We start from the raw sequence: 21,963 nt of genomic DNA on the forward strand, positions 1-21,963 counted from the left end.
ATCCTTTGCAGATTTTCATTGAAACTTTGGCTGGACCATACACTTGTGTATTAAGTTCTTAGAAAAGCTTTGTGCTGGTGTTACTTGAAAATGCTCTTAAAAGAAAAACTCTTAACTGAGGGTTGCTGGCGGGAGAGGGGTATGGAGAGGGTGGCTGGGTTGTGGACATTGGAGAAGGTATGTGCTATGTATGGTGAGTGCTGTGAAGTGTGTAAACCTGGTGATTCACAGACCTATACCCCTGGGGCTAATAATACATTGTATGTTAATAAAAAATTAACAAAATTTTTTTTAAAAAAAGGAAAGAAACTCTTGAAAGAAAATACCATGCATTGTACAAAAAGCCAGAACTGGGATTTGGTACTTGTTTGCCAGCAGTTGGTTGTGTGAATATATATAAGATTACCTTTTAGGGCGCCTGAGTGGCTCAGCGGATTAAAGCCTCTGCCTTCAGGTCTGGTCATGATCCCAGGGTCCTGGCATCGAGCCCCACATTGGGCTCTCTGCTCGGCAGGGAGACTGCTCCCCCTCCCCGCCACCACCTACTTGTGATCTCTGTCTGGCAAATAAAAAAATAAAATCTTTAAAAAAAAAAAAAAGAAAGATTACCTTTTTTAAAGCTCCATCTGAAGCCAGATTATTTAAATTTGCTAACTTCCCTCCAAACATATTTTTCTGAAAATGACAACCTTAGTATATCACACACACACACATAATTATGTAGTTATATGACCCATATATATAAGCTTTTCCTATTTTCTAATATACAAAAAGCAATTACAAGATGTCTTCATCATTTCTTTAATAATACAGATAGATGGTGATCAGAGATATCTATGTTGTTGATTTAGAAAACTTTTTATTTTCAATATTAATGAAAATCTAATATAAAGTACTTTTATCTTGTTATCCAGTTCTTTTAAAAAAATTATATTATTAGGCTCTTTATTCCAAAGGGCAGTTCTTTCTGAATCATTCTTTACAAATTTATATTAGTGATTCTCAGCTTCTAACTGCATAGGCCTGAATAGGCTACATGAAACTAGATGTCAGTACTCGCATTTTTCTGAGATTCTGATATGCCCTTCCTTTGGTGGGAGCAGGTAAAGTATGGTAGACCTCTTCCCTTTTCCCCTATTTGCCAGTAAGAAAGGTGTCATGTCCCTCTAGAGTGTTGTGGTAGCAACCACCACTTTTTTTTATTTTCCAATTTATTTATTTTCAGAAAAACAGTATTCATTATTTTTTCACCACACCCAGTGCTCCATGCAAGCTGTGCCCTCTATAATACCCACCACCTGGTACCCCAACCTCCCCCCCCCCGTCACTTCAAACCCCTCAGACTGTTTTTCAGAGTCCATAGTCCCTCGTGGTTCACCTCCCCTTCCAATATGCTGAGTGAAATAAGTCAAGCAGAGAGAGTCAATTATCATATGGTTTCACTTATTTGTGGAGCATAACAAATAGCATGGAGGACAAGGGGCGTTAGAGAGGAGTAGGGAATTTGGGCAACCACCACTTTTAATAATTTATAAGTTTGATATTTGAGGCTTTTAAATCTTATACATATTCTAATATCTGCTTTCTTAGAATATTTTATGATTTTATGTGAGATGTGATAGAATAGTTAATAATGTTGTTAACTGTAAAGACAGGCTTTGGAAAAATGATTTTGATAATGTTTTAATGTTCCCAGTTACTTGGTATCTCTCCATGCAACCAAGGTTTTCTCCTTATTAAACTAAATGGTGTTTAGGCAACATTCATATGAAAATGGACACATTTGCAGAAAAGGTGTCATTCTTTCCCTTTTGGAAATCCTCTCTGCCTTCAGTTAAATATGATAAGTAAAAACTTGCTTTAAGAAATACATGTGGGGTTGGGACTCCTGGGTGGCTCAGTCGGTTAAGCGGCTGCCTTCAGCTCAGGTCATGGTCCTAGAGTCCTGGGATCGAGTCCCACATCGGGCTCCGTGCTCGGCAGGGAGCCTGCTTCTCCCTCTGCCTGCTGTTCCCCCTGCTTGTGTGCTCTCACCTCTCTCTCTCTGTCAAATAAATAAATAAAATCTTTTAAAAAAAAAGAAAAAAGAAATACATGTGGGGAAAGCAGGCCTGTTCACATGTGACAATAACACAAGGCAGGTAGATCCACTAACTATCTTCATGCAACTTTATTATAGATTTAATTTTCCCAATTGATGACAGATGTAGGCGAAGGCCGTTCACTAGGCCTCTGTCAAGGTGAAATATATATATTAATTTTAATACCTTACTAAAAGTTACCTTATGGTCCTTGATGTATGATTGTGTATGGACAGGTATGAAGAATCCACTATTGAAGAAGCCTCATTTGCAAGCGATAGGCCATCACTCTGCCATATTCATTTGGTCACACAGACCAGCCCTGGTCATGTGGGAAGGCACTACACACATAAACACCAGGGGGCAGGAATCATTAGAGGCCATTTGAAGCCTGGCTTCCAAAAGTACTCTGCCTCATTTGCTGTCTACCCTCCTAAATCCTGAGTTTAGATTGCCTGTAGTTAGTGCTGGGTCACAGTAAAGTAGCAAGTTAGATCCTGACTGTAATTTTGCTAATTATATATATATTTTTCTTTCTTTTTACTATGGAAGAGATCTAGAATTAACAGATTAAGCTTTACTATCCTACCTAGACTTTATTAGGCTTTTTTCAGCCAACAGATTTTTCATTTAAATCTTTGGATTGTAATCACTATATGATAGATGATAAAATTAAATGTTTTGCCATAGAGTAACTTAAAAGTATTACGTCTTTAAGAATATAGATACAGATCATGGCTTTACTTTTCTTTTTTAGTTGGCCAGGTAAAATTTGATCCACCCTTAAGGAAGGAAACAGAACCACATCATGAACTTGTAAGTAGTGAAGTCTTGGAATGTTAACACTGAAAATAAATATTTTAATTAGTCTTTTTGATATTGGTACTGACTAAAAAAAATCTAGTTATTGATTTTTCTAAAGCATTTGGGGAAATAAAAAGGTAAGTAATTCTGAAATTTATAAAAAATAAATCTGTGTTGCTGAGATTGAATATTCTCAAAATTAGGAGAAACTAGTTTTACCATTCTCTGATTACATGTTTTTAATGCTGGCCTCTTTTTTTCCTCCATTTTTGTTTTGCAGCTTTTGAGGGGCTTTTTTGTATGCATTTATTGGGATAAATGGCACTATTTTAAATTAGGATGTTGGGCCAATAAAAGCGCATCTCAGTGAATTTATGGGCAGTCTTTTAAGAGTGTAAGCCAGTTTTCTAAACATCAGGGTAGAGTCAGATCTGGACTAAAACTCAGGAGAAGCTAGGCATACACGGTAGATCAAAACTGTCATTCATTTAAGGCTTTGCTAACTATATGAAGTTCTTTTCATGATTCTTTTTAATGTTTTATATATGCCTTCCAGGCACATGATAATATATTTTTAGAAGCAGTCTTGGAAGCAACATGTTTTGCAAATATTTGAGATGATAATATTCTATGGAAGAATAAAAAGTAAGACTTAAGCAACAAAATTAATCTTAATGAAATAGTTTCCTGCAGCTCCAGATTTTGGTTTTCATTTTTTTCTTTCCTATTCAGTAATGAGAAGGAAGTAACTGTGAATAAGTACTAAGGATTGAAATGGGAACTTTCTTCTTAAATTTGACGCTTATTTTATCCCACTTGACTAAACGCATACGTACAAAGTGTATCTTTAGCCTTTAAATTATGGAGTTATTCTGATTCAGTATACCAGCGTGGAGGAACGGAGTGTTAAGTAAAAATTCTTTAAACGATTATATTAAAATGCTTAAGCCCAACATTTATGTAGAGGATGAAAGAAGGTTAAGAACAAAAAGTAATCTAGTCATGATGTTTATAACTGCTAATAGTATTTTGTTAAGGCAGTTGGAGTTTTCTGTTTCTCTTTTTAAGTTGGCATTGTGTGTATTTAAATTCTGTACTAATTTAATAACTGCATCACAGAGCAAAGTTGTTGCATTATTGATATTTTAGAAGCTCCTTGATATGATTTGACTTAGCATTTGCCTTAATAAAATTATGTTAGCAGGACTTACCTTACTTGTGACAGTTTCCCTTTGTGACTTTGTGGCTTTTAGTCTAAGTGTAAATAACTTGGGTTTCTTGGTCTCTGCTAAACAGCCCGACAGTGATGGTTTTTTGGACAGTTCAGAAGAAATATACTACACTGCAAGATCTAATCTGGTATTTCTTATCTTCTGATTTTCTTTGTCAGCATTGTTTAGTCTTAATTGTTTTTGGGTTTTTTTTGATCAAATATTTTGTCCAATTTTAATGAACCAGTTTAAGCATTGTTTTTTAAGTACCTGCCATTTAGCAAGGTTTCTTATATTGATAATAGCCATATTTTTCCAAATCAAGTTAAGTAGATTTATCTACTCAAATATATTATAATAAAAAATTTAAAATTTTTCCTTTTTTAATGAAAAGTACTCCGTTTTCTCAAATGTATTTTTTAAAACTACTTCTTCATATAAAAATGTTGAGTTTTAATACTGTCACTTATTTTAATGAACTAGAAGGCATCCACATATATATATGTGTGTGTGTGTATATATATACACACATATCCATTCATATATATTAAACAATTTTTATATATTACATATTAATGTATCCATATAATTTTTAAAAATAGCATCCCTAATTAACAATGAAATGAGTCTCAGATGAAATTTAACTTTGTAGCATTAGGTAATATCCAGTTTTTTCAGGCTGAAATTGGGATTTTTTTAAAGCCTCCCTGAAGTTATAAATATTAAGACTGTGTTATCATTAGGTAAGAAAAGAGGAAAACTAACCTTGGTAAATATTAAATAAATACTACTTTTAATAGTTGCTATTAAATGTTTTTTTTTTTTTCTATAGCTAGCCAAGGCTCCAAGTTGCCTCCATATTTACTCCTAGATTTTACTTTTTGCCTTTTCATTGGAATTTTCCTTCTCATCCCTTTCTCTCTGCTTTAGTAACGTACTTCTTTCAATTCTGGTTGGCTTAAATGATTATATACATTCTTAAATCTATGCCCTGTAATATTTGTAGAAAGCAGAGGAGACTGTTTACACATAATTTCTCTGAGAGGAAGTTGTCTTGATGGGCAAAAAATATTTGGGCATACAAACTTTCAGCCATGCAACAAAATTTGCAGTGGATTGCCAGCAGGTGGTGACTGTTAATGACAAGAGGCTAATATATGTAATATGTGCTGTGGAAATCAAAGAAACACTTTTGGGTTAATGTGGCTTATCTGGCTTCTGGAAGGGACTAGGACTGATTTCATTGTAGAAACCATTATAGATGCCTCCAATGTTTCATGGGAATTGATATGGGAATGATAATCAGCATGGACCACAGTTTTGAGAGATGGCAGATAAAGAGCTGAAATTCCAGAAGTGGTCATACTAGTACTAGAATTATGGGATTAGCTCAAAAGAGGAAGATTGAAGTCATCAAAGAAGAAATGGTAGATGGAACCATGAGACTGCATATGTTCACTAGTTAGGGCTGAAGAAGGATGGAGTGCAGAAAACAAGTCACCATAATGGGTGATCCCTGTGTTTTGCGGTTAATAGTAGAACCAACATGGGAGAGAGGGAAGAAACAGTTGAAAAGCTGGAAGAATCAGTACATGGACTGTCAAAAAAGAAAGAAGGATGCATCAGATGATCCAGAGAGGACCAGAAAGTGTAAGGATTGAGAATTAACTGTCCAAAGGGGCAAGAGAGATGAAATGTCTGAAGAAAACAGTCAGTAATTTTCAGATTAAAGATTTTTTTCAGAATTACACATATGTAGGCTAGAATGACAGTGAAAATCGTTGTGGAAATAAAGCCACAGAATCAGAAGTTTAAACTGACTTATTTATCAATATTGTCTAGAAAAAATAACAACAAACCCAGAAACATAGTCTTTAGAATTAGAGTTACTCCTTTCTGTGCCCTATCTTTCTGGAACTAGCCTAGTAACCCAAATAAGTTATCTTGGTTCTGTTCCCTGGAATTGCCCCTACCGCCAAGTCGTCAGGAGTTTCTTATGACAGAGGGCCTTAGGGCCAGTCAACTAGTTAGATAGTTCTGGCAGAAGAGGGATGAACGATATATTTGTCACATTCTACAGTTTATAAAATCAGTCTTCAAAAGTTCACTTTTGATGATAATAAAAGGTAACATTTGTCTACAAGTTTTTAAACACAAGGCATTCTAATCACTTCCAATTTAATAACTTAAAATCCTTATTTTACAGAGGAGGGGATTTAAGGTATAAAGAAGTTGAAATTGATCTTACCACCCAGCTAAATAATGGCCAAGGTGGGGTTTGATTGAGGCAGCCTGGCTCAGGAGTTCAAACCTAAAACCATCATCTGTGTTACCTCTACCCCATGGCATCAAGTTGTTTTTTTCCATGAATACTGAGCTCGCGCTCATGATCTCTCTTTTTACTGAACATATATATGCTCCATAGTTATTTTTTTATTGTGGTAAAATATACATATCACTGAGTTTACCGCTGTAGCCATTTTTAAGTGCACAGTCCAGTGGCATTAAGTTCATTCATATTGTTGTGCACCCATCACCACTATCCACCCCCAGAACAGTCTCATCTTCCCACACTGCAGCTCCTTACCCATCAAACAAGAACTCTCATTCCCCCTTCCTTCCAGCTCCTGGCAACCACATTCTATTTTCTGTCTCTTTGATATACCTTATATAAGTGGGATCATACAATATTTGTCCTTTTGTGACTGGCTCCCTTCACTTGGTATCATGTCTCATCTTTAAAGATTCATCCGTGTTGTTTCATGTATCAGAATTTCCTTCTTAAGGCTGAATGTTCCTCTGTGTGTGTGTGTGCACGCACGCGTGTGTTCATGTGCCAAAATGTACCACATTTTGTTGGTTCATTCATCTGTCGTGGAAAGTTGGATTGCTTCCACTTTTGACTGTTGTGAATAGTGCTGCTGTCAACATAGGTGTGCAGTATCTGTCGAGATTCTACTTTTAGTCCTTTGGGGCATGTAACAGGAAGGAGAACTGCTGCATCATATAATAATTCTACATTTAATTTCCGAGGGGAACACCATGCCACTTTCGTAGCAGCTGTGTCATTTTACGATTCCTACCAGCAGTGCACAAAGGCTCCAATTCTTCCACATCTTCATCAACACTTGTTATTTTGGGGATGTGTGTGTGTATGTGTCTGTGTCACTGCAGCTATCCTAATGAGTGTGAAGTGTCCATAGCTATTTCAGTCGCCTAATTTCACCAGTCCTAAAACTTGAGCACCATAAGCAAGATTTCCAGCTGTTAGAAGTAACTTGTTGCCACTAGAAACCTGATGAACCCAAAATGTCTTGGCTGTCATCTTAGTAGGCACTTGGCACCAAGATGACAACTGTAAATCTTTTGGCACCCAGAGGGAGCATTTACCCCCCTTTTTTTGGTTTGTTTGTTTTAAAGATTTTATTTATTCATTTATTTATGTATTAGAGGGAGTCCACACACAGTGCAAGGAAAGGGGCAGAGGGAGAGGGAGAGAATCTCAAGCCAACTCTATGCTGAGTGCAGCCCGTGGGGGGCTCAAGCTCATGACCCTGAGATCTTGACCTGAGCTGAAACCAGGAGTCCAGACCCTTAACCAACTGAGCCACCCAGGTACCCCAAAACATTTACCCATTTAAAGACTTTGCTGCTTAAGTGTTCTGTACCATCAGTGATTTCTTATTGTTTTAAGTGATAAGGGTCTTCACTTTCATAATTTTGTAAGTGAATTGAGACTATTACATCTCAATTTTCATTATTATAGTACAGAGATTTGTTTTAATTAAATAATCATAATGTATGAAACCAGGAGAACAAAGCTTGATTTCCAGAATTGTTAGTAAAAAAGGTCTGCAGATTTTGAGAAGATGCCAAAGTTAGAAAGCCTCACCATGATACAATAATTAAATAATAAGAATTTTGCTTCTAGAAGAAAACATAGGCAGTAATCTCCTTTGTTGCCTTAGCAACAGTTTTCTAGATATTTGAGACAAGGAAAACAAAAGCAAAAATAAATTATTGGGGGGTGCCTGGGTGGCTCAGTGGGTTGAGGCCTCTGCCTTTGGCGAAGGTCGTAGTCCCAGGGTCCTGGGATTGAGCCCCATATTGGGCTCTCTGCTCAGCAAGGAGCCTGCTTCCTCCTCTAGCTCTCTCTGCCTGCCTCTCTGCCTATGTGATCTCTCTCTGTCAAATAAATAAAATCTTTAAAAATAAATCTTTAAAAATATTGGAACTACAGCAAAATAAGAAGCTTTTGCACAGACAAGGAAACCATCGGCAAAACGAAAATATAACCTATCGAATGGGAAAAGATATTTGCAAATGATATAGTCAATAAGGGGTTAATATCCAAAATACCTAAAAAATACTCACAACACCAAAAAAAGACTATCTGGTTAAAAAATGAGCAGAGGACCTGAATAGACATTTTTCCCATGACAGCAGATAGGCAACAGTCACATGGAAAGATGTTCAGCATCACTAATCATTAGGCAAATGCAAATCAAAACCACATTGGGATATCACCTCAAGACCTGTCAGAGTGGCTAGAATCAAAAAGTCAAGAAATAATAAGTGCTGGCAAAGATATGGGACAAAGGGGGCATCTGAGTGGCTCAGTTGGTTAAGTGACTGCCTTCGGCTCAGGTCATGATCCTGGGGTCATGGGATTGAGTCCCACATCGGGCTCCCTGCTCGGTGGGGAGCCTGCTTCACCCCCTCTCTTTGCTGCTCCTCCCTCTGCTTGTGCTCTCCCTCTTGCTCTCTATCAAATAAATAAATAAAATCTTTAAAAGAAAAAAAAAGATACGGGACAAAGGAGTCCTTGTGCACTTTGTTAAGTGGGGATGTAAATTAAATTAGTACAGCCACTATGGAAAACAATGTGGAGGTTCCTGAAAAAAATTAAAATTAGAGATACCAAATAGAAAATGAAAACACTCATTTTGAAAGATATATGGACCCTCTGTTTATTGCAGCATTATTTACGGTAGCCAAAACATTGAAACTTAAGTGTTCATAGATAGATGAATGGCTGAAGAAGATGTGGTAGAGACACACACGCACACACGCGCGCTCGCACACACACACACACACACACACACACACACACACCGGAATATTAATTACTCAGCAATTAAAAAAAGAATGAGACCTTTCCATTTGCAAAACTGTGAATGGACCTAGAAGGTGTGCTAAGTGAATTAAGTCAGAGACAAATACCATATGATTTCACTCACAGGTGGAATCTAAAAAAGTAGTGAACAGACAAGCCAAAAAGGAAAAAAGAAAAAAAAGAAACACACCCCTAAATACAGAGAACAAGCTAGTGGTTGCCATAAGAGAGGGGGTGAGAGATGGTCAGAATAGGTGAAGGGGAGTGGGAGGTATAGGCTTCCAGTTACAGAATAAATTCTGTACAGGGATACAGGTGCAACGTAGGGAATATAGTCAGTGGTGTTGTAGTAACTTGTGGTGACAGAAGGCAGCTGCAGTGGTGGGGAGCACCGAGTAATGTATAGAGGTTTTGAATCACGTGTTGTACCCCTGAAACTAATGTGATATGTGTCAACTCTACTTCAATTAAAAAGAAAGAAATGGAAACATATCCTTAATCATTTTTATATTTATTACATGGTGGAATGATAGTATTTGGATATGCTGATTTAATAAAATATACTATTTTAAAAATTAGTATTAGAGTTAATTAGAGTTAGGCCCATAACCATAAAATGGATTTATCTGATGTAAAAAAATCTTCTAATCTTCAGATTAGAAGATTACACATCTAGTTAACTGATGGCCAATTTTTTCTAGTTTGCCTAATTTTACTGGATATTGTAACCCATATACCAATGAAAAATATACTTAAAGTTAACTATATGCAAAAGACTATATTAATTGCTGTGGAGGAACATAAATAGTAACATAATCTTTGCTCTGAAGAAACATAAGGTATGCCCAAAAAGTAAGAATAAAATATTTTAATTATAATTAAAAACATCAGAAAGATAAACCCAGTTGGTCATTATCAGTAAACATAACAAAAGTACTTTAAAATTACCCCTTAATTAGGTCAAAACTGAAAAGTCTAAAAAAGTTTAGTTTAGTCTGAAAAAGTACAGTAAATATTAACTTTGTTTATTTCAAGTTTATTAAACTGTTACTTATCATTAAGTTTTGCTGGTGTGGTTACTCTTCTTACCTGATACTTAATAAAGACAGTTTCTAAGGAGAATTTTCATAGCTGCACAATGATAGGACATTTTCTGGAATGGCAAACCTACCCTGCTGATCTTTATTTCCAAGTTTGACATGTAAGTCATGAATACTGCTTAGTACTCATCTGTTAGTGTTCTGACCTCACTGGCTTCTCTGTTTTTTAAAAAATAAAATCTTTTTTTGATTTGTCTATGATTCAGTTGTTTTTTACTTCTATAAATTATCTGCCATACTAAAAAGTGTCTTTAAATGACTTAATATTATAATTTTTTCATTTTTTGATGAGAAAAAATACTCTCCATTTGTGCTGTTCTCTTTTTTGTTGGTTAAAATAAATTGCTTACGTATTTTTTCTTTTATGTTTCTGTAGCCAGCTATATCAGTTCTATTAACTTCTGCTGTTTTTTTCATCAGGTGTAGATTTTGCAACCTCCTAAGGGGTTTATAAAAAAAACAGTGATAAGATTTTCTTGAGCACGTATTTTCCTTTTCTGCTGTTCCATGTTCTGTTTTTTTGTTTGTTTGTTTGTTTGTTTTGCTTTTTTCAGTGCTTTCTGTGCTTCTCCATTTATTAAAACTGAAGTTGGGCTTTTTCTGACCTAAAAAGATTTTCATTGCGCTAAAGTGACCACCTTCAATTTTTGCTTGAGCATTCAGGTTGACTCTATATGAGGAGGCTATTGTGTGTTTTCAGTCCTTGTTACTTATTTGAGTTTACTTGGTAAACATTGTCATTCATTAATAAGTTGATGTCTCATTTGTGCTGCTAATTTTTTTTATATCTCTCTTGGCATGTTCAAATGTATTCTTACTTAGCTTGCAAAGGTATCCTGTGTTTTACCATCATGTAGGTTACATCTTGAGTGCTTTTCCAAGCATGATTTTGGTAGCATTTTTCTGTTACAGTATAGCTTCCAAGTACTTCTTGACAAGCATTTTAGATCAATCTTTCTTAGACTGTTTTGAAGATATATAAATAGATAATAACTTTGCCCCAATTTTACTTTCCTTCCTTTCCTTTTTATTTCTTCTCATTTTCTTTGAATGATTTACTGTCTGAATTCTGGCATATAATAGGGTTCTAAGTAAATAATAGTGGAGCTAAATGAGAATCAGTGCTTATCAAAGGACTTAGTATAATTCTTTTACTTGATGACATTTCTAGGACATTGTTTTTGTTCCATGGTTGCTAAAAACAACTTGATTTATGGAGAAGGAATTAATCAAGAATCAGCCCCTTTTAATTTTTGCTTTCCTGGTAGGGTTTGATACATGATACACTTAATCATCTGACTTGGATATATCTACAGCTTCTTCCTAGCCTGAATGTTGTTCTGCATATGAACCTACATTCAATTTTTCTGTTAAAATACTACACTAGTTATTTTAGACTCCTTTCTTATGTTCCTAAGTAGTCTGCTAATTTCAATTGAATTTTTTCTTAAAAATCATTATCATCAACCTGGTAGTTGTCATGTATTGTAAGGTGACTATTCCTACAACAGCCACATCTATGTGCATGTAACAGAAACCATGTGCACTCTACACAAATGCACGCTTTTAAAAGCCTTCATTTGTTAAGGGCTTAAGAGATTCTGTTGGCTAAAGAGATTGCTGGTATGGTAGAGGTGGTACAGTTACCTCTAGCTGAAGAAAACAAACTTGAATTTAGAAGTGCATTCATTGAGATTAGTCCTTCTCTTTCCCAAATGCCAAAGTTTAAAAGTTCCTGTACAAAGTCATGACCACTTAAATTGTGCGGCATAATTCTATGGCAGTCTTATGATAACAGTGCTATCATCCTATTAAGATGCATTATTGTCAGTTAGAACAGGTATCCTTTTTCGTTGGAATTTTTGTGATACCCATGTGAGAGTTGACTAATCTTACTTATGATGTATTATCTTTTCTATCATTTATTATGTAAGAACATTTATTATGCATGAAAACACAGAAATATTGAAGAAAACAAAATTTGAGTGTTGTCTGAACCAGGATTTTGGTTTTGTTTTTCATCAGTTATCTTTTTGACAGGTGCTGGAGTACTTAAATGTTAAAGGGCTTTTTACTTAAATGCAATGTATTGCTTAGAATCCTTATATTGCTGGGCTTCGTATTTTTGTGACCTAGAATTTGTGTATCTTAACGAGGGTGAAGTGTTAGTTGTCTCTTTACAGGAAAATAAACTATCGGTGTTTAAACAAGCATTTATTTTAAGGGCCTAGTTAGTGTGTACTAGGTACTATTCTAGATCCTGGGCTTTTAGGGAAGAAAGATGGATTTAACAGTTTCCTTTTGTTTGAGGAGCTCACAGCCTGGCTCCTATTTTTATAGACTGGTAAATGAATTAATTAAAAGCAGTCTAAGTGCTAGACAACTGGGTATTAAATGATGTGGAGACATGGAAAAGGTTGTACCTTTTCCTGCACAGTGTTGGAAGGCTAGTCAAAGGAGGTATCAGGATTTAGCAATATCTTGTATAATTGTGCATTTGGCAATATTTTGTATAATTAGGAAACACTTTAAGTACACTATATTCTAGTGAAAATAAAATTCATTTAAAATGTTAAATATTCCCCCTTCATTATTAAAACAATGCTTGAAATACAGTGACTTAAGAAGGGGAGAGAAGGGGAAGCTTTACTTTGTACTCCATTGTTGTTAGAAAACATTTTTTTCCTCAAGAAGGCATTTGAGTTGAGGAGATATATTGTTAGTCCCTTTAAATTTCAGTTCTTAACTCTCTATGTGTAGCATTCAGTGGAAATGTTTAGCTAAGGATACTTGTTTTGCTACTTAACTCTCTAAAGAATTACTAAAAACTCTTTAAGTGTAATTACAACCTTGTGCATGTTCATCTATATAATTCACTTAAAAAGAGCACCCTATTCTATATCTTTAAAAAAATTATTATCTACAGGGCACCCGTATGGCTCAGTCAGTTGAGCGGCTGCCTTTGGCTCCGGTCATGGTCCTGGGGTCCTGGAATCAAGCCCTGAGTCAGGCTCCTTGCTCAGCAGGGAGCCTGCTTCTCCCTCACCCTCTCCCTCTGCCTGCTGCTCTGCCTCCTTGTGGTCTCTCTCCATCTCTCAAATAAATAAATAAATAAATATCACCTGCATGAAGCAATAATAGAAATACGTGAATGTGTATATAGAGAGCATTATTGCAGATCTTACATACAAGGTCAAGATTTTTGTTGCTTGTTCTCTTCTGTAATCATTTTTGCTTCATTATAGCTTGATGTTATTTGAGCATTTTTCTTTCTAAAAACTGATTTTTACAAATTTTAATTACAAAAGCAATAACCATAAATGAAACTTGCATATATTACTCAAACAAATTCCCAGAAAAATACTGAACTTAAATAAATATATAAACCACAACTACAGACTTCTGACATTTTTTATTGCTGGAAGTCCTACTATGCCTTTTTTAATTAAAGAACATATAGCAATACAGATTTATTTGCAGTCTGGGGCTTCTCTTGAAATATATATATTTGTGTATCATGATTTGTAATATACTACTCTTTTGCTTAATATGTTATTTTATACTATTAGGATCTACAGCTAGAATATGGACAAGGACACCAAAGTAGTTACTTTTTGGGTGCAAACAAGTAAGTAAAGTTCTTTTTAAATTAAATTTAAATTCAAGAGTAGTTAAGTTACTTTATATTTTAACGTATTTATTATATTTTGTATTTATATTTATTGTATATTTTATTATATGTAATACTTAATATATGATATATTTTAATACTTCCAGAAGTAGAGTCTGGTAGGTATGTCTTATAATATGCTTTTAACTTTTCTTCATTGCTGCTTTGCTAATCATTTAGTCAGTAATTGTCCTAATGGGGACAGTCATCTTAAATTTTTTGTATCAAGCTACTTTGTAGACCTTACTTGTTAGAAAAAATGAAGTACATTCCAACTAAAATAATATATGTTTCAGGATTCTTTTTTCTTTTATTTTTAAAGTTGGCCTGGTTATTCCTTATAAAACTTGTGCTGGTGCATATTCCAGGTGTGCTTGCTCTGAAAATAGCTGGGAATATTCACACTGTTTAGAAATCTCTATTCTGACTTTTAGCTGTTAAGAGCTTTTCAGAAAGTAGATACTAGTTCAAATGTGTCTGGGGTCTTAAGCATTATCAATTCATGCAGGAAGTAGATCCAACAATTATTAAAGACCTCCTGTATGCCAGGCACTGTCTGGGTGATACAGCACTGGGGTGAAAACGCAGCTTGCAAGGTGTAACAGTTTAAGTTGCTCACAGTCCTGAGTCAGCATGGTAAGGGGGGACAGGACTCTTGCTGTTCCCAGTAGGTTCTCATTTCCTGAGTTCATGAAGAGATTATCATTTTAAAATCTTAATTTTAAGGAAACACTGTTTAAATTGCTGAAATCTCCCAGCAATGTAGATATTAATAATCACAACAATCTAAAATGTCAACATATGATTTCACTTACATTAGAGAGTTGAGAAGTATACATACACCCATACTTTAATCACTTGAGAAATGGTGACTAAAGACGAGTAGCTCAGACTTAAAGATAATGCAAATTCATGTCTCTCTCCTTTTTTTATAGACTGAATGTTTACATACACTCTTTTCTCAACACAGAGAAAAGACTTTGAATGACAACCTAAAAAAATGATACTAGTTTTGATTTAAGCTGAACTTCAGTTAAATACAATGAAGTTGGGTTTTTTTTTATTAACCTAATTTAGGTTTCCTAAAATGGTAAAAAATAAAAATGAAAATAAAATAAAACTTCCCTAGTAGAAAAATGAAATTTTATCTAAAGAGTTAACTATGTGCTATTTATAATCTGTCCTGATTTGTTGATGGACAGCAAAGAAAGCTTGTCTTAGAGTGGTTAGCAAATAAAAATTCTGGAGTGCTTTTTATGGTTTGTTTGGTTTTTTTTTTTGTCTAAATTTAAGGTCACGGGTTTTAAGAACCTGCTTAGCAAATTTTGGTATATTTAAGAGACAGTGGATAATTTGGAGAAATACTTCATTTATCCTTTTTTGGTTCATTTTAAATATATCTTTTGAATTACATACTTGCAAAAAATGCAAAAAAAAAAGGCCCGTCACTAAATCTTTTCCAGACTCCTTAGTTCCCATTGTCTAATTTCTGATTGTTAGACATTTTCATAGTATATAGTTACTTTGGCTAGGTAAAATGTTAATAATTTGCCCAACCTTCATTTTTTGATTAATTGGATCCCTGCTTAAGGAACTGTATTCTATATAACGAATCACTGGCAAGGTAGGCTGGCCAGACATTTGACCTTTGGCTGTGTTTCGTGTATAGGTATATACATACATGTGACATGAGCATGGATGTAGCACTTCTCTTACTGTACTGATGTCTGCTTTATTCTTGTGACTAGGCAGTGTTTTAAAACTCACAGGATTTCCTGCTTTCTCCATAGGTGATCAGGCAGACAGATTTCCATTTATGGGTTTCTACCTATTCCAGACCAAACAGGAACTAAGATAGTTTTTTGTTTGTTTGTTTGTTTTAACAGAATGATATGTATTTTGACTTACTGGGTTTTCTTTTCTTTTGAATGCTGTTATTATTGGGATCAACTTTTCTGATCACTTAAAACCAACAAAATGCTATTTTCAAAAAAAAAAAAAGTTATTTCTGATTTTGTTTTTAATGTAGAATAAAAATTCTAAAGATGAATTCTCTTCTAAAGAGTTAAATACTGGTGAAAAGTGTAACTGAATTACACAGTTCCTGACACAATTGAGTGTAGTAGTAATAAATGCTAATCTGGAGTCAGAACACTCTGTTCCTGTAAGCTATGTGACTTTGAGAAATTTACCTCAATTTTCTCTAGTAAAATGGGGATTATAATAGTCCCTGCCTTGTAAGGTGTCAAGGGTGAAATGTAGTAATCATTGCAAAGCATTTAGGACAGTCGGGATTTAAGAAATATTTACCAATTATCCTTATGTGTAGTACTTACTCAGTAATTTTGATTGTAAGAACAAATGAATATGAGTGAATAAAACTGCTCTTTGGGTTTAAAGAAATAGCAAGTTTGTTTTATCTTCAAATATAATCAGGACAATACTTAAAGATTATTTTGAACCATTTAGGCAATTTAGGATTTTAGCAGCATGAATTTCTTAGCTAATTTGAATATGCTAAATATTTTGGCTGTGGTTTTTACTTCCCTGTAGTAGTTTCTTCACTTCACCAGTTAATCTATGATTGCATATTGTTGCATTTTTAACTTTTCATCCAGATTTCCAAATTATGTTAGATTGACTTATAATTCAGTATCTCTGGGCATCATTTTTGTTTTATTTTGTTCATTGCTTTCTAAAATTTCCATAAGAATCCACGTGGACTAGTGAATAGTGATACTGTTTATTATATCAGTGTCACATTTTTCTCTAGGGCTCTCAAGATACAATATTTACTGTAAATGAACCTCTTAGCAAATTTAGCCATGTTTCATTTTCTCTATTATAAAGCCTGAAAAGCAAATTGTATGTCTTTCTTTTCATTAAAACTTCATGAATTCTATAGCTTTATTAACAAAATATCTGCAACACGTAATAGGAGATTTACAAATAAATAAAAAATTTACGTGAGTCCCTAGCCATAGGTTAGCTGCTTTTCTGTGTTCTTACTAACTTTTTTCTCTTACTGTTGGAGAATCTAACACTCTTAGGAAGATCCTTTTTTAAAAAATGGAATACCATGTAAGTCCAATTAAATATGGCAATTGAAAATAAACTACATTTTTAATTTCCCTCTTAATTATTTTCAAATTTGAATATTCTCTACTGGATAAAGAGGTGCCCCCCCAAAAAAACTGTTGTCATGTGTTTAAAAAGAAGTGTTTTTTGTATCTTTTAAAATGATATAAAAGCCCACTGTACACTTCAGAGATACTATGTTTAACTTAGTAAAATAGTTTAAAGCAGTGTTTCTTCAATTTTTGGTCTCAGGATCTTTTACAGTCTTAAAAATTATTGAGGACTCCAGTGAGCTTTTGTTTATATGGTTTATAACTGTCAGTATTTATAGTATTGGAAATTTACACTGAGAACTTTTCAAAATATTTCCTTATTTAAAATAGTAATATACCTGATACATATTAACATAAGTAACATTTTGTGTGTGTGTTTTAAAAAAAGTTACTCATCATTAAGGACCAATTTAAATGCCACTTCTTTAGGATACCTTCCTTATAGCACCACTTGATTTCTCTCATGAGACTTAGAAGCAGCAAATAATTGTGATAATAGACTCTATTTATGTTGGTATAATTCAAAAGACTTTTTGTTGAGGCCCACTAATAACATTTTTTATGAAAAACAGCTGTTTTCCTGAAACAAAATAATAGTAATAAAAGTGGCATTGTTTTTTATTTTTTTGCGAATCTCTTTAATATCTGGCTTAATAGAAGACAGCTGGATTCTCATATCTGCTACTAATCTGTTTTGTTATCATGCATTTTTTAATCTCTGGAAAACTCCAGAATTTCATTCTCAATGAAAGAACAAGAATGCAAAAGGTAAATGCTTTTTTGTATTATATGTATTATGAAAATAGTTTTGTTCTTGCAGACGCCCTTGAAGACCAAGGGACCTCAGAGATCCCTAGACCACACTTTGAGAATTGCTAGTTTAAAGAAATGTTGCTCAATCATAATAAAGAAAATGCAAATTAAGCAGATACTATATTCTAAATTCTTACTCTAAGCACTCTACCCGTATTCAGGGTATCGTCAGATAAACATTTGGATGTAGGTGCTGTTACAATTCCTGTGTTACAGATAAGGAAACTGAACCGCAGAGTAACTTATTGAAGGCCACATAGCTTACAGGGATGGAGGCAGGACTCAGATTCAGGCTGTTTTTGCTTCACAACCTCACATCATTTTGCTATCCTGCTTCTAGTCAGAAGCTCCTGCCTTCCAAGAGCTAGCCCTTGACGAGCTTTGTGAGTTAGGTGATAGATTTCACTGAAATACCTCGGGGTTGTTTTTTAACCTGCAAAATAAGATTTGCAATTAGTTTATGGCTTTCCTATGTCATTTAAACTTGAATTAGAGCTTTGTTATTTGTTAATACTTAGATTGTTAGTAAGCTGGCCTAATTAAAATATTTAAAGACCAAAATCTATTCTATTAGTTGCTTAGACCAGCTGACCGTACCTCTCAGTTTCTCTGGTTTTATGTTTGGATAATTCTAAGCGTAGTTTTTTCCAGTATATGTCGGAGGGGAACATAGTTAGAAGGTACTGCCTTACAGCTTTTGAGGAGAGTAGATTTCTGTGGACTCACTTTTACCTCAGTAATCTGTTAGTAACCGCATTTCTCGCTATCCCACTGGCTTTAAGAAAGCTGCAGAGTGTTTACGCTTGCAGTGTAATGTAGGAGGTAGGAGATAACGCTGTATGAACTTGCAGTTGAAAGAAGGGAACTCCAGGAATGCCACGAGTGCGCTCTTACATTCCTGAATATCAAAGTTTCATAAATTGCTCCTAATGATAAAATCCTCGCACCTGGTCTGATACAGGCTTAGTCTCCCAAAAGTGTAAATGTGTTTGCCAGTACACCACTGGAGAACAGATCCGTCAGGTAAGTGAGTGTCTTCTGTGGAAGCAAAGTGCTACTACATTCATGTATTCACATCACATGCATGCATGCTTTTGCAGAGATCCAACATGTTGAGTTTCATTTTGTAGGATTGCCTGAGAGCATGTTTTTTTAAAGTGTGTCACCTTCCTTATTTTAAGAAAAAGAAAATATAATTTCAGGTGTCAGGTAAAATGTTCCAGGGAAAATTTGAATCCTGGAAACCCCTGACTATGACCCTGCAATTATGGTTTTGTCAGTCCTATTGTGACATTTCATGGTGGGTTGTCCTCTGTTTGAATTGGTATTTTCCAATAAACATTAGGATTTATTTTGTTCATTTCAAATACATGTATAAAGACATTAGCAACATAAAATACAGACATATCGTTAAACATAACTTGATGTTCTATGGTATAGAGATCATTGTAGCAGATGTTAGTAAATAGGAAAAAGTAATTTAAAAATTTGTGGATAAGGTTAAAGTGATGAAAATAACGTACTTGGTATTCCTTTGCTTATATATTGACAATATTTTTTGTTTTTGTTTTAAGGAGTCTTCTGAAGTCTGTTGAAGAAGAATTACATCAGCGGTAATTTTGATTTTGGATTACACCTAAAATTCTTTATGTTATAGATGAGTAAAGTCTGTTTGCCCCTTCTCTGTCATATAGCCTAAGGTGGTTTTGTTGTTGTCTAATTCTGAGTTCTGCAAAGCTGCACAAATAAAATTCTGTCTTCCAGTAGCCCTTCCTGCATTTTCTAAAATTTTCTCTTAAGCCATTTTGGTAAAGTCCATTTAGTGACAGTGGAATTATCCTTTGTCCTTAGAGGGCATGTGGCACATTTAGAAGATGATGAAGGGGATGATGATGAATCTAAACAGTAAGTTCTGTTTCTGTTTTTGATTTAAAAAAAAGAAAAGGTGTCATTTGACTTGATTTCATAAATCTGACAGCTTATACTGCCAGGAATTTTAATACCATTAGTAGTAACACAGTATTATGGGTTATACCACAGTTTCTTTCTCTTTCTTTATTCTAGTTGTGTTAGCTCAAGAACATTAACAAAACACCATAACCTGGTGGTTTAAAAATTGATCTCACTGTTCTGGAGGCTGGGAGGCTGAGGCTCAAGCTACAGGCCAGTTTAGTTCCTGGTGAGAGGTCTCTTTCAGGCCTGCCAGATGGCTGCCTTTTCTCCATGTTCTTACTTGGGCTTTCCTCAATCCATGCATGCAGAGAAAGAAGTCTCTCCCCCTTTTCCTATGAGGACCTCACTCTTAAGACTTCAGTTAACCCTCCACTAAACACTAGAATATGAGCACAATTTAGGCAAGTTGTCTGCCTCTCTGTAACAAGGATCCCCTTTCCTCCCGTTTCCAATAATATGGGCATCATTTCCATCTAAGACCTTAGTAGGATGGCCTTTAATGTCCCCATTCTACCAATATTCTCTTGGTGACTATTTATGTATTCGCTAAGAAGATGGAAACTCTCTCCAGCTCTCCTTTCTGGCTACTCACCAGAATCACTCTTAGCGTCCTCAGTTCTAGCCTGTACCTTAGAACTCTTCCAGCCTCTACCTATTATTCAGTTCCAAACCTGCTTCCACGTATTTGGGTACTTGTTATAGCATTACCCCATTTCTTGGGGTCTGTCTTAGCTTCGTCTGCCATAAGAAAATACCGGGAACTGAGTGACTTGAGTAACAGAAATTTGTCATGCTCTGGGATCTTGGGTGTCTAAGATAAATTGACTGCCCATTCAGTTCCTGGTGGGGCCCTATTCATGGGTTGTAGACAGCTGCCTTCTTGCTGTGTCCTCACATGGTCTTTTCTCAGTGTATACACAAAAAAGAGAAGGAAAGAATAATCTTTTTTCCTCTTATAAGGTCCTGTTGGATCAGGACCCCATCCTTAGGACCTCCTTTAACCTAATTACCTTCTAGAAGCCCTATGTCCAAATACAATCACATTGGAGGTTAGGGCTTCAACATAGGAATTTTGGTGGACAAAATTCAGTTCATAGCACTGGCTGATGACAAAGAACTTTGAAAGAAACTAATTGACAAAGGTAGTAAATATATCTTGTAATTTAATGCCGTCATGTAGTAATTGGTAGATGCTATAATTATTACTACAACTACAAAGAGGCTTGTACTTGGTTGATTAAATTTCATCTGATATGTTTTAAATAAACACAGTGGATATAAGTGGGTTTTGGGGTTTTTTTTAAAGATTTATTTATTTATTTATTTATTTGACAGACAGAGATCACAAGTAGGCAGAGGCAGGTGGGGGATTGGGGGGTGGGGGGAAGCCGACTCCCCGCTGAGCAGAGAGCCTCATGCGGGGCTCCATCCCAGGATGGGATCACGACCTGAGCCGAAGGCAGAGGCTCTAACCCACTGAACACCCAGGCGCCCCATTATATAAGTGTATATTTAAAGAGGGAATATTTTCACTTATGTAAGCATTGATGCTTAGTTTTTTTTAGATTTTTTCCCCCCTTTAAAGAAAGGTGCAATTTCATGGTAGAGTAACACCTGACTGGCAGCGGGAGGCATGGAGGCATAGGTTTTCCTTTATCCTCCCTGTCTGTGACCTTGTATCAGGTCACTTAGCTTCTCCGGGCCTCCCTTTCCTCATCTGAGAGTTATTGCTCTATCATCTTTTAATTTTGCGAGTCCTGAGTTGCAATGAATTTTAGCTTCAGTCAAATAAATTCTACCTAAAATTTTCCAGCAAATACGTGTAGCTTTTGATGAGCTTCGTCAGAGATATTTCTTATCTAACAGTAGTAAAAATGAAGCTTACATTGTAATATATTTTTATACCATACCATTTTGCTATTTTTTCCCAAACTAATTGCTGCTTATGTTTTTTAATAATTACCTTTAATTGATATAAACTGGAACTGTAGTTATCTTTTCCTGTTTTAATTTGAAACCAAGAAAGCATATCTCCTTAATTACTTCCAAATAAAACTTCATTCAGTATAACTTGAACATTCCAC

General features: G+C 35.1%; 1 protein-coding gene across 7 annotated transcripts in view; it reads left to right on the forward strand.

The window, feature by feature from the left end:
* MAP4K3 (mitogen-activated protein kinase kinase kinase kinase 3) overlaps positions 1 to 21,963 on the forward strand; it is a 191,497-nt gene that overhangs the window by 133,339 nt on the left and 36,195 nt on the right. For 2 of the 7 annotated variants that reach the window (XM_044261696.1, XM_044261702.1), the window contains 6 exons: positions 2,839 to 2,897; positions 4,182 to 4,244; positions 13,882 to 13,940; positions 17,846 to 17,881; positions 19,501 to 19,539; positions 19,778 to 19,831. In XM_044261696.1, the coding sequence (XP_044117631.1) occupies positions 2,839 to 2,897; positions 4,182 to 4,244; positions 13,882 to 13,940; positions 17,846 to 17,881; positions 19,501 to 19,539; positions 19,778 to 19,831 (310 nt within the window). The remainder of the gene's footprint in view (positions 1 to 2,838; positions 2,898 to 4,181; positions 4,245 to 13,881; positions 13,941 to 17,845; positions 17,882 to 19,500; positions 19,540 to 19,777; positions 19,832 to 21,963) is intronic. The other 5 variants (XM_044261698.1, XM_044261699.1, XM_044261697.1 and 2 more) reach the window with 5 other exon arrangements.

Source organism: Neovison vison, chromosome 8 (assembly GCF_020171115.1).
Source record: "Neovison vison isolate M4711 chromosome 8, ASM_NN_V1, whole genome shotgun sequence".
NCBI lineage: Eukaryota > Metazoa > Chordata > Mammalia > Carnivora > Mustelidae > Neogale > Neogale vison.